The sequence below is a fragment of the Schistocerca nitens genome, chromosome 1, assembly GCF_023898315.1.
Source record: "Schistocerca nitens isolate TAMUIC-IGC-003100 chromosome 1, iqSchNite1.1, whole genome shotgun sequence".
Lineage (NCBI taxonomy): Eukaryota > Metazoa > Arthropoda > Insecta > Orthoptera > Acrididae > Schistocerca > Schistocerca nitens.
In genome coordinates, this window is record NC_064614.1 from 691,813,808 (window position 1) to 691,827,581 (window position 13,774).

Below are 13,774 nucleotides of genomic sequence, written 5' to 3' on the forward strand. Positions count from 1 at the left end.
GATTAACATGTAGTAGCCTTTAAAAGCAGAATTAATGAGTCATAACTGGAGTCAGTCTAGTAAAGAAAAAATTATAAACAACATATGAGGGTTGGAACTTAAATAGTGGCAACTATTTATTCACAACCGATACAAAAGAGTTACATGTTTGCACCTGTTAATGTCCTTCAAAGTAGTCACCAGCATTGTGTAAAACCTGTTGCCAGCAATGTGAAAGGCATAGTATTCCATTAGCAGAGCCTGTTCTGTTGATGGTGCGAATGGAGCAGTCTAAAGTTATAGTGATTCTCGTGTAGGACTGTGATGGTGTTATCCTAATGCATTATGTTCCTCCATGGCAGACCGTCAATACACAGTATTACTGTTTGGTTTTGGAGCATCACCTGCGACCAGCTTTGCGAAAGAAGCAGAACACTTTCTGCGCAATCCATCCATCATTTTGCACAACAATGTGCAGGCGCATACAGCGCAAGCTGTGGCTGCTCTGTTCGGTTGATGGGACTGGGAAGTACTGTACTATGCACCATACTCCCCAGACTAAGTCCTTGTGACTTTGATTTGATTCTGAAGATGAAGGAATCACTTCGTGGCATTCGCTTCAGAACTGTTCCAGAGATTTGACAGGCAGCAGACCGCTCCATTCGCACCATCAATAGATCAGGCTCTGCTAACGGTATACTATGCCTTCCACATCACTGGAAATGGGTTCCGCACAACTCTGGTGACTACTTTGAAGGACAGTAACATGTTCAAACATGTAACTCTTTTGTATCGGTTGTGAATAAATAGTTGCCACTATTTAAGTTCCAACCCTCGTAGATGTAATAATGTAGTGGAGTATGGAGTGAAATGATCATGTAGGTTGAACTGTAGCTAACAGGAATGAGAAGCTTTAATTTATTAGTAGGATATTGGGAAACTGTTGTTTTTCCATAAAAGATATCACTTACAAAACACTTGTACAGCTTATAATGGTGTACTTGTTCCTGTGTATGGCATCTATGTCAAGTTAGACTAACAGATGGCATAAAGTACGTATGAAGAGAGGGAACATACTTACAAGCACACTTGTTTAACTCATGAGGGACTGTAACTTACATGCTGAAAAATCTCAGTTGACAGATATTTAAAGAAAGATATATAATATATTGCAAAAATCAGCTTAGGACATTCCAAATGCTTATTTTCTGAGAGGACCCAATGAATGTTCTTTTTGCCTTTATGTATTGTTCCCATGGACTGTTTGAAGATAAAATTAGACTAATATGAACACATGTAGCAAGATATAAGCAGTCATTACTTCAGTGCACCATATATGAATAGAACTGGCAGAAATCTTATAAATGATGGGAAAAGTACTTTCTACCATGTATTTCATAGTGATTCACACAGCTATACTAAATGTGCAGAACAAACTGAATGTGATGTGGAAGAAGATATATCATGTAGAAACAGGTTTCATGTTTTGTTTTACATGTATTTTCATGATTTAGATTGTGAAATAATAGTTCTTTTTCTTCATTTTTTGTTGCATTAGGTGAGTACCAGGAGATTGCAGGAGTTTCTTTCCCTTCCAGAAACAGGCAGTGGTTTGCACAATCATCAACATTATATTGAATCTAAAACTGTTTTTAAGAATCTTGGCAACAGAAACATCACCAATAAAGGATATACAATGATGCCTGTCAGCAGTAAAAATGTATGTATATATCATACAGTTCACCGGTTTCACTGTCAGTTTGCCAGTAATGCAAACATTTTTTTTATTTCCTTAATTTATTTCATGCATTTCATGTTGGGCAGTAGTGGAGCATTTCTTTTCATTTAAATACTAATGTAAGTAGTCATCAATAAAGTATATAAATTAAAAAGCACCATAAATATTTCATATTAATTTGCTGAGTGTCACTACTAATTTAACTATCCATCCATTTCAAACACTTTTGCCAGTGCAGGAGGTGAGATTTCATTGCTGCCGATAGGTACATTAAGGAAAATATTTAATACACACACAGCACAGTTAGAGATGGTTGTTTATGTTTGATGTCAATGTGCAGAAACCACTAAACTGATGGCAGGTGACAGCACTAGCAGTGGAGGATATATAAAGCTTGTCAGTGAGAAGGGGGGGGGGGGGGGGGTTCTAGAAAACAGTGCAGTCACTGACATAATCGGAAAATGGAGAGATTTATCTGGGGTTGGCTAAGTTTATAAAATGTTTGGGTACCAATGTGGTTAAAGGATACTGTGCATGCCAAAATGTCACTATCCAAAACCCATGCTAAGTCAACTGTGGTGCGACAAGGGCAATAGATGACAAGTGTGAATGATAGCTGCAGAGGAGTGAACGGGCAAAATGACATGCACCTGTTGAGAAACTGGCCATCTAGATGAACTAAGAGGCTACCAACAGTGTCTCCTTAATGACTGTTCAGCAACTGTTGCTGTATAATGGCCTCCATAGCAAGCACTTCGTTCTTACACCTATGCTAACTGTTGTTCATCAGCAATGAAGACTGGAATTTGCATGCCAGTATGATAACTAGAAATGCACTGAGTGGTGACAGGTGGCCTTTTTCAGATGAATCACATTTTATGCTCCATTGGACATATGGCCATTGGCGTGAATGGCATGAAAAGCGTGAAAGCAAACACCCTGCAACCAGGAGGGAGCGTTATGATCTGGAGAATGTTTTCATGGCATCCCCTGGCTGATCTTGTCATTCTGGCAGGCACAATAGATCAAACTAATTATGCCTCTATCCTTGGAGGCCTTGGAGTTGGTTTTTCCTTGGCACAAAGGCATCTGCCAACAGGACTATGCAATGTGTCACACAGCTTGCAGTGGACATGCATGTTTTGAAGAGCACCAGGATGAGTTCACTGTACTCATTTGGCCACCAAATGCCCAAGATTGAAACCCAATCAAGAACTTGTGGGACCACCTCGTTCGGGCTGTTCGTGCCATGGGTCTTCATCCTAGAAACCTATAGCAGTCGCCTATGGCTCTGGAGTCACCATAGCACCACATCCCTCTTGGTGCTTTCCACAACCTCAGTTTTAAAAATATTTTTTGTTTTATAAACAGCTCATCTTACTTCTTGACATAGTCTCCTTTCTGTCAAATTCTGTAAAATAATGATTGAGTGCAACTATCATTTCCTCATATGATGAAAATTTTGTCCCAGAAAGCCAAAGTTTCAATTTAAGGAAACAGGACAAAGTCAGTTGGGGCTAGGTCTGGTGAATAGGTTGGATGAGGAAACAATTCAAAGCCCACTGCATGCACCTTCACCACTGTTATCACTGATAGTGCATTATCCTTGTGAAATAGCACTTTGTTTGTGTGCCAACCTTGGCCTTTTATCAGCCAGTGCAAGATTCAAATGATCCAGCAGTGAAGCATAATAAGGTCCAGTTATTGTTCTGCCTTTTTCCAAGTATTCTACGAGGATTATTCCTCTAGACTCTAGTGTCTAATAGTGGATCCAGGTTTCATCAACAGTCACAAATCAGTGCAATAAAGTCTAGTGGATTGCAATTACATGTCACTAGACATTCTGTTGAAATATTGTGCTGGATGCTGGCTGACTGTGAGCAATTGCGGCACCCACCTGACACGCAGCTTTTTCATAGTAAATTCTCTCTGTAGAATATTATGCACTCACTAAGCTAAGATGCCTACAGTCTCAGCAATTGCATGAATTTTTATTCATTGCTCATCCAAAGGACTCACCATTGTGAATAATGTATTTGTCAAATAACTGAATCCATTATTGGAAACATTTTTTTTATATTCATCTGCACTGATAATTAATAGTTTCTCACTAATTTCTTTCTTGTTTGCTTTTATGTAATTAAATCAATGACCTGCTCCTCTTCATGTGCAGAAACAGGAAGCAGTCACATGGAGCTGTTCAGGTTGGTATGGTGTGTGAGCCATGGGAGTCATGCTGTTTTAGGCCAAAAACTAGCACATGAGATGCGGAGTGGGCAACTTGTCTGGAAAATCTGGAACATTAGTAGTAATCAGAAAAACTGCAATTACTGGAAAAGTCCAGTCGATCCCAGGGAATTGTGAAAGACTCAGAAAATTCTGAGAGATTACAGGGGGAGCTGAACTGTTCATTGATGAGAAGAAATATTCTGAGTTATTTTGTTGTGAAACACTTTGAAATTCTGTTCCAAGAAATTGGCTCTGTACCTGTGTAAGGAGAAGGTGAAGAAGGGTACTAAACTGCTGTGGTGTTTGTTTATTGATCATGGCAACCTCAAATGTAGTTATTGATTTGGGGAATATCTGTTATTATCCATTGGTTCTTGGGCTTCAGGTCCATTTTCAATTGCAGGGTTGTGTACATGATGAAGCATAACATGAATGTGAGGATTTTTCATACAGCTGTGGATACATCGCACATAAGAACATTGTTTACTCAGATTAGGTGGTACTGGATGTAATCTGCATTACCAAAAATCTGCATAATCCAGAAATGTTCTGCTAAATACAAAATCTAATATGTACTACAGTATACAAACATTTTACTGTGGCACTAACAAGAAAAACATTTTTCGCACTTAAACTATACTTACTGTAGTCTACTGACATTTATTTACTGACATAATGTCTATGTTTCTTTTGTTTCAAACTTCCGTGGCATCTGAGAGCAGCATGATAATGTAGATGTTTCACTAACTTGTTACCAGCAGATGTTCTAGGTAAACCAATAGTTTTTCCAGCCACTGCATCCGCAAGATGTATTATTTATTCCCCTGAAACACCACCTTCATTGTCCACTTCACCATAACAGTATGTAACAGGAGGAAATACAAATTTACTCATTGGTTGTCATGCTGTAACCAGCATCACTATCTTTCTGCAACCAGACATCTGTGTCGCCATGTTTGCTAACATTTCAAGGAGTTCAGAGATATTGCTAACTTCACAAACTTCAGCAGTGGACTCACAAACAGCAGGCCATACTGTTTTTTGTGTCTACAGAATCAGTAATTCAGTAACTAGGTCTCAAGAAGATGCAACCATAAAAACCACATTTTAGATATTTACTGATCACTTACTTACCAACCCTGGCTGGCTGTGAAGTTAGTATTGCCATCGGGTACCTTGCTGTTTACGTTTAGTGCCTTTTTCTGAAAGATTGCACCAGATTCTGGAACACCATGTTCTTTTTTCTCAATGAGCCAAACAAATAATGCTTCATCTAGTGTTTCATTTCTTGCTATCCTATTGTACCATGGAGCTGCAAACCGTCTTTAATTATCAATTTGAAGCGGAAGTCTTCAATTTATTTTTGATTCTTTTTTCTGTCCGACACGGGTGATTTTCTAAACCATATTCTGCTGGTATGCTTTTCAGCAGTTCTCCTTTGTTTACTCTGTTTAGCACTTTCAAATTTTTGCCCATCAAAACAGCCACTTTCTTTCATTTCAAAGTCATTTCACTCATTGCACTCAAAACACAGGAACAAAAGAACAATATTGGTACAGCAGTTATTAAACGGTGATTTAGCTCATATAATATAAGTTTATTTTAACATTGTATAATTAAACTAAGATTATACTGTGATTTTGCTCATATATGTTTACCTTGGTAACATAAAGATAGTTATCCTTTACATATGTATAAAGTACACCACACACCTGTTCATGTTATGGAAATCAGCACACCCACTTGAGGGTTAATTTTGTTGCAAAGTAGTACTCTGCTGCCTTTCTCATTATGTCATGCTTCAAGTTAAAAATGACCTTAGGGTCAAAAGAATATGGTTTGAAACATGAGTCTCATTGCTTGTTTTATTGTTATTACAGTCCAGTGACAACAGTTTGAAGTGTGTTGTTGTGAGGATTATCGTATGCTTGAGGTCATCACAAAATGACAGCTTGGCCTGGGATGGTGGCAAAGGAATATGCAGGGGCTAGAAAACCTTATAACTTACTGGTACAGAATTGTTGATAAAATTCTAAGTACTAGCTGTAGTTTGAATAATTCCTAATAAGTGATGTGACAATTAAAAAAAAAATAATTTGCACCCATGATAACTAGTAAAGTAAATCTTCTTCTCACATATGACAGAAATTGGTTCAGGGAAATTGGGAATTTCAGTTGGGGAAAACCAGGAAGCTCAGGTAAATCTTTTGATGAAACCCTGAGATGCCTGTGTGAGCAGCATTGTCACGGGGTGAAAGCAGCACTTCATTTGCCAAAGATTGGGTCGTTTTGGACATATACTGCTACTCAATCTTCTCAGACTAAATAGAAACTTGATTAATGATCTGATCTTCATAATTAACTTGGTATGTACTATTTCTCTCACATCAAAATATCAGTCAACACCTTCATAGGATTTGACTTCAATTGATGAGTTCTTTTATTTTTGGGTAGGGTGACCAGATTTTCCATGGGAAAAAATAGGGACATTTGCAAAAAATTTGGATAAAAAATGGGACAAAATAGGATACTAGACAAAAAGAAAATATTATGTGAAAATGACTGCACTGATTTACTAAAATAAATAAAAACTAAAGTTTATACACAGAAAAAGCACATATTTTAACAAGATGCTTCAAAACATGCTTGTAATGGCACTGTGTCATATGATAATTCATTGTTTTTCCAATAAATGATTATAATTCAAAATATTGAGAATAATAGAATGATTGCTAACAAATGAATGCTAATGTAGACATAAAAAAGCTTCAAATCATTTAGCTACTGCTTCAGGAACATTGCTACTAACTCTATGCTTATCAGAAGACCTAATATCTTTCAAAATTGGTTAATAGCATGTTATAGAATTCCTTGCAGGTAAGGTCTTCATAATGAGCCTTAGATTTTACATTTTCTTCAATAGTTTCAGCAGTAAAATGGTTTTCTCATCAATGCAAATGGAATTCACAATTGAAAGTACCCTTTCCACAACAGCATTTGTGCCTGGTACATGAAGTGCCTATACTTTAAGTGTATGGAATACATCACACCATCTCTTATCTGTTCCCAATTAGCTTTTTTCCATTCTTCAAGTTTCTTAGATACAAAGTTGTTCATGCATCCTACCTCATCAAATAATACACCTTCACCTGTCTGAAATGTTGTACCTGAATCTACTGTCTAAAGAAATTTCAGACAGAATGAGATTTTCACTCTGCAGCAGAGTGTGCGCTGATATGAAACTTCCTGGCAGATTAAAACTGTGTGTTGGTCTGAGACTCGAACTTGGGACCTTTGCCTTTTGCAGGCAAGTGCTATATCATCTGAGCTACCCAAACATGACTCACGCCCCATCCTCACAGCTTTACTTCCACCAGTACCTCGTCTCCTACCTTCCAAACTTCACAGAAGCTCTCCAGTGAACCTTGCAGAACAAGCACTCCTGGAAGGAAGGATATTGTGGAGACATGGCTTAGCCACAGCCCAAGACATAGAAATTTTTAGTGTTACTCAATGGAATGATTTTAGAGGTTGAAATGGAGAAATCACAAAAGTGTCATAAAATAAATTGGTAATTGTCTTGTGTTTTGACTGAGTGAAAATACCTTCCTTTTTCAAGTTAATTAAAATTGAAATAAATGAAGTTTGAAATTTACTAAATTTCCTGTTATTGATGTTTTCTTTAAACAGCTCTAACTTCTCAGTTGGTTCTGTATCTGAAATTGTGGTTCTTTCCAACTTTTGGCTTGAATTTGAAAACATTTTCAATTGGCTTTGTGTGAAATGAAGCTGAAGAAGTGACTGTGGGTTCCCAAAAACTGTTTCAGCATGTAGAACACCTATCTTAAGACAGAAAATAAGATTTAAAAGGTTCACACATATCAGTAACTCTTGTAGCTCATGTCAACATTAACAACTATCTAGTTTTAATACTATGTAGAACTTGCTTGTATTCAGTATAAACAAAACCCAGAATGATTTCAGTTTCTCCACACTAACACACACACACACTCTCACACACACCAACACACACACACACACACACACACACACACACACGCTCTGTGTCAATGTGAAAATATTGAAAAATTTTATGCAACATTCTTTCCATGTCAATGGAAAAGAATGTCTGAACTCCGTAAGTTTATAATAATAAAGTTATTGGTTTCTCAGCTAATTCCAAACAATAGTTTTTTAATTAAAAACAAATAAGATTTTTATTGTTTTTTTTTTCCTTTTTCACAAGTAAGGGCTTAGGAGTATGCCTTACCCTACTCTTATGGAGCCCAAATTACAGACCAGTCGTAATTTTGTACAATGGAGCCAAATTATGGGGCAATCTAATGAAAAAAACAAACCTGAAAAATACGAGCCGCACTACTGTACAGCTTCACTGCGCCAGCTGAATAAACAGACTGTAACTGTGTGTGTGTGTGTGTGTGTGTGTGTGTGTGTCAGTATAGTATAGCTTGTTAAAGGATTTGTATGAAAGCTAGCAAAATTTTCATTCTTTTTCATCTACTTGTTGGTGTCTCAACAGTTCTACTATTCGATGAGTTCTTTCCTTGATTCTTAAAGTATTTACATCTGTCACAACCTCCCATACCATATTAATTATATTTGTTTATTCCAAGATATAACAGCTGTAACTAATTTTGTAATTGATAACAAGACTCAAGTCACAGTGGTAGTCCTTTCATACTTAGTAGTAACTGACAAATAATTATAGTTGTTTTCTGGCTGTAAGGGACTCAGATGGTGTTATTAAAAGGTATGTCTGCCCTTTAGTGAAATTCATTCCAGAGGGTATAGTTTTATGTGTGAAGAAAATATGCCAGTACCTCACTTTATCCATATATGAAATACTGTACTTCTTCACATGACAGTTTTTATTTATTAAAAAATATTTATTTTATGATAAATATTTCAGCCTTTTTGAAAAAGATGTCAAAATGGACCACTGACCATATTACACTTTATTTTTGGTGATGGCATTTGTATGAGTTTATGCCAACTTAATTATCTCTTATATTTTAGATTTGTTAACATGGAGCTCAATTTTGCAGCATTGTTCTGTCTTAAAATGGCCTGAAATAAACCACCAATTCAAATTATGTTTATCAGTGCATTTTAAAATAGCATTTATCACAAACATTTGACCAGCTTACCACAAAAAATTTGGCTTAGCAGTTTATTTTCTTATTTTGAATACCTATCTTTTAATTTTCCTGGAAGATTTTCCATCCATTACACTCCATAAAAATTTTCACACAAACACTCACTTTATTAAAAGTAAGAACTGCTTTTGAATAAAAATTCAAATACAGGTAAACAGCACACTTAAACTGAGAGAAGAATATTCTGACAGTGTGTTCAGCTTGCACGATATTCCTGAAAGTAAAGAGTGGCAACATACTGATGAGGAAGATGGCACAGATGATAATGAGGATGAAGAAGATGATAATGCTGATGATGTGAATGAAGATGCTGTTAGAAAAACAGACAATAAAGAGAGTGTTATCAGTGGAGACTTTTCTAACAGTGAAACAGATACAGTTGTTTCTGTAAGAAATGGTGTTTTTTCATGGAGTGAGCAGTCAAGACTTAATACCCTTACATTAACAGATGTTACTATTCCAAAAGGTAATTTGAATTATTACTCAGTTGTAACTTAATACACTATTATTATGTTACAAAAACTATTTCTAATCCCTGCAGTAATTTGAAATTAATTATTCTGTGTAGAAATTTCATACGTTTATTTATTTTGTTCATTCATTGATATATACATCACCTTCCATACATTCTGTCATGAAGCAGAGTCTTCAGGGATGTGGAATAAGTCAAGTTTTACATTAACACATGAAATCAACCTACCACTGCTGTCTGCTTCTGTTAAGAACATTAACAACAAATTATGAGTAGTGCTAACTTGCTTAAACCAATAATTAAGGTCATTACTTCTAGATTACTTTATATATGTACTAGAAAACTTGGGAATGCTTCACAAATGCTAAATAGGCATGGGAATTGGATATACATCCTAATGTCCTTCTCCTCTCTCTTTCAGTCCATCTCCTCCTCCCCCTCTCTTTGGCCATCTCCTTCTCCTGCTCCTCCCCCGTCTCTCCATCTCCTCCTTACCCTTGTCTTTGTACATCTCCTCCTCCTCACTCCCGTCTCTCTCCATCTCCTCCCCCCCCCCTCTCCATCTCCTCCTCCCCCACTCTCCATCCATCTCCTCTTTCTCCCTCTCTACATCCCATTTCCTCTCTTCTGTCCAACTTCTCTTCCTGGTCCCCTCTGTGAACTTGAGCCTCATTTATTGTTACTGTAAATGAAATTTCTATTGGGAATTGAAATCATGTAAAAGAATGAGTAAATTGGCTGGGATCATGTGTACGTGGAGTTTTGTTGAGAGACCTCTTCAGCTGCTGGATTTGTGAGTACAGAAGCTGAATGATAGTATTTTACTTAGTTTTAATCTGCAAATGGATAGGATGACAAAGTTTTGGGTGATTCAGTTTCTGTAGTAGTGCTCTAATCATAAGCCGATAAACCAAAAATACAACTTCCCTGTTTTCTGTTAAAACAACTGTGAGATAGAAAACAAAACAACACACTGTTGTGTATACAATGTTTGTTTAAAATTATATATAAGGAGAACGAATGTATATGGGAGAAACAATCTGTCTATTGTTTTAATGCTCTATTATCATAGTTAAAACTGATGGTGACAAAGAAAGTGAAACCACATATTATCACAGCCCAGCATTTGTTTTTCACAGTCAGTTTTAACAGAAAATCTGTACACTGTTGTCTAAAAAGCTATATCTATGTCTGTCTGAATATGTATTAGAATATTGTGTACAATTTTGAGGTAAAATGGTCAAGAACTTTTCAGAATTTTTTGCCAACAACTTTTCCCTGTCATGTCCTACATATATTAAAAAATCATTAGTCTATGTCCATCCAAAAGTTAGAGTGTCATGTTCAAATCTGAAGAAAATCAGTCAAGAGCTTTATGAGATTTTCAGTAACAATGTTTCCCATCTATACATATTTATTAGAGGATTGTATAAAAATTTGAAGTAAGTTGGTCAAGTACTTTTTGAGATTTTTGGTAACAACACTAAACAACTACTTGTCTTTATATAGTAGTGGAGATGAATTATACCCAAATCCATATTTAGATTCAAGGATTGAAAAATTCTGTTAGCTGCATGGTCATGTATTATTCTGGTCTTCAGTCTGAAGACTGGTTTGATATGGCTCTCCATGCTACTCTATCCTGTGCAAGCCTCTTCACTTCATCTCATCTCATTCTACAATCCCCACCCCCACAATTCCCACCAGTACTACATTGGTGATCCCTTGATATTTCAGAATGTGTCCTATCAAACCATCCATTCTTCTAGTCAGATTGTGCCACAAATTTCTTTTCTCTCCAGTTCTATTCAGTACCTCCTCATTAGTTATGTGATGTATCCATCTAATCTTCAGCATTCTTCTGTGACACCACACTTCAAAAGCTTCTATTCTCTTCTCATCTAAACTGATTATCATCCATGTTTCACTAACATACATGGCTGCACTCCATAAAAACTCTTTCAGGAAAGACTTACTGGCACTTAAATCTATATTTGATGTGTATGAATTGTATGAATTTATCTACATTTTATATCTCCTCTACTTTGTCCATCATTAGTTATTTTACTGCCCAAATAGCAAAACTCCTCTACTACTACAAGTGTCTTGTTTCCTAATCTAATTCCCTTAGCATCGCCTGATTTAATCTGACTACGTTCCATTATCTTTCTTTCACTTTTGTTGATGTTCATCTTATATCCTCCTTTCAAGAAACTGTCCATTCTGTTCAACTCTTCTTCCAAGTCTTTTGCTGTCTCTGTCAGAATTACATTGTCATCTGCAAACCTCAAAGTTTTTATTTATGATCCCTGGATTTCAATTCCTACTCCAAATTTTTCTTTGGTTTCCTTTACTGCTTGCTCATTGTACAGACTGAATAACAGCAGGGATAGGCTACAACCCTGTCCCACTCCCATCTCAAGCACTGACTCGCTTTCATGGCCCTTGACTCTTTATTACTGCTGTCTGGTTTCCGTACAAGTTGTAAATAGCCTTTTGCTTCTTGTATTTTATCCATACTACCTTCAGAATTTCAAAGAGGGTATTCCAGTCAACATTGTCAAAAGCTTTCTCTAAGTCTACAAACACTATAAATATATGTTTTCATTTCCTTAACTTATCTTCTAAGAGAAGTTATAGGAACAGTATTGTCTCGCGTGTTCCTACACTTCTTCAGAATCCAAATTGATCATCTTCTACTGATTTTTCCATTCTTCTGTAAAGAATTCATGCTAGCATTTTGGAACCTGGTAGTTTTCAAACCTGTCAGCACCTGCTTCCTTTGGAATTGGAATTATTATATACTTCTTTAAGTCTAAGGATATTTTGCCTGTCTCATACCTCTCGCACACGAGATGGAAGAGTTTTGTCACGGCTGGGTCTCCCAAGGCTATCAGCAGTTCTGATGGAATGTCATCTGTTCTTCTTGAAGTGTCAAGTCTCCTGTGTCACCTTCATCTGCAGCATCTTCTGTTTCTATAATATTGCCTGCAAGTTCATCTCCCTTGTATAGACTCTCTATATAATTCTTCCGCCTTTGAACTTTCTCTACTTTGTGAAGTACTGGTTTTTCATCTGAGCTTTTGATGTTCATACAGCTGCTTCTCTTTTCTTCAAAGGCCTCTTTAATTTTCCTGTAAGTGGTCTCTAACTTTTCCCCAATGATATATGCTACTAGATCCTTACATTTTGCCTCTAGCCATTCCTGCTTAGCCATTTTGCACTTCCTGTCAATCTCATTTTGTAGATGTTTGTATTCCCCTTTTGCTTCACCTGCTTTGTTTGCTGTATTTTTGTATTTTCCCCTTTCATCCATTAAATTCTGTATCTCCTGTGTTATCCAAGGATTTCTCCTTGACCTTGTCTTTCTATCTATTTGATACTCTGCTACCTTTACTGTTTCATCTTCCAAAGCTACCCATTCATCTTCTACCGTATTCCTTCCCCCTGTTCTTGTAAATTGTGGCCTAAAACTCCCTCTGAAACTCTCAACAACCTCTGTTTCTTTCAACTTATCCAGGTCCCACCTCCTTAATTTCCTACCTCTTTGCAATTTCTTCAGTTTTAATCTACAGGTCATAACCAATAAATTGTGGTCAGAGTCCACGTCTGCCCCTGGAAATGCTTTACAATTTAGAATCTGGTTCCTAAATCTCTGTATTACTATTACATAATCAATCTAAAATTGTATGCAGCCTTCTTTCATGGTTCTTAAACCATTTGGTAGCAATGATTAAATTACAACATCTGTTCAAAAAATTCCAGAACATTATCCACAAAATTTGTCTATGCTTACCTTTTACACGTTTTGCATGGTCTCCTTTGAAATACTGTCCTCCACAATTGGTACACCATTCACAATGCCATTTCCATATCCAGAAGCAGTATTTGATGCCTCTTGCTGGTTTGGATGGATTGCCACATGCGAATTTTCTTTTATCTTGTCTATCATTGCAAATCTTCACCTTTTCAACAGGGTTTTCAATTTTGAAAATAAAAAAAGTCCACAGGGGCCAGCTCTGGAGAGCACAGAGGATGAGACAGCTTTTGTGCATGTATTTGTGGGTGCTTTATCATGATTCAAGAGCCATGAATTGTCTCACACATTTCAGGCCATTTCCTCCTCACATTTTCTTGCAGGCATCGCAACATGTACCCGTAGTACCATCAACTAACAGT

General features: G+C 36.7%; 1 protein-coding gene across 1 annotated transcript in view; it reads left to right on the forward strand.

Moving 5' to 3' along the window:
* The window catches only part of LOC126259407 (ATP-binding cassette sub-family C member Sur), a 377,896-nt gene that overhangs the window by 168,967 nt on the left and 195,155 nt on the right, over nt 1-13,774 (forward strand). Inside the window, exons 9-10 of the mRNA XM_049956187.1 lie at nt 1,538-1,699; nt 9,274-9,589. Of these exons, the coding sequence (XP_049812144.1) occupies nt 1,538-1,699; nt 9,274-9,589 (478 nt within the window). The remainder of the gene's footprint in view (nt 1-1,537; nt 1,700-9,273; nt 9,590-13,774) is intronic.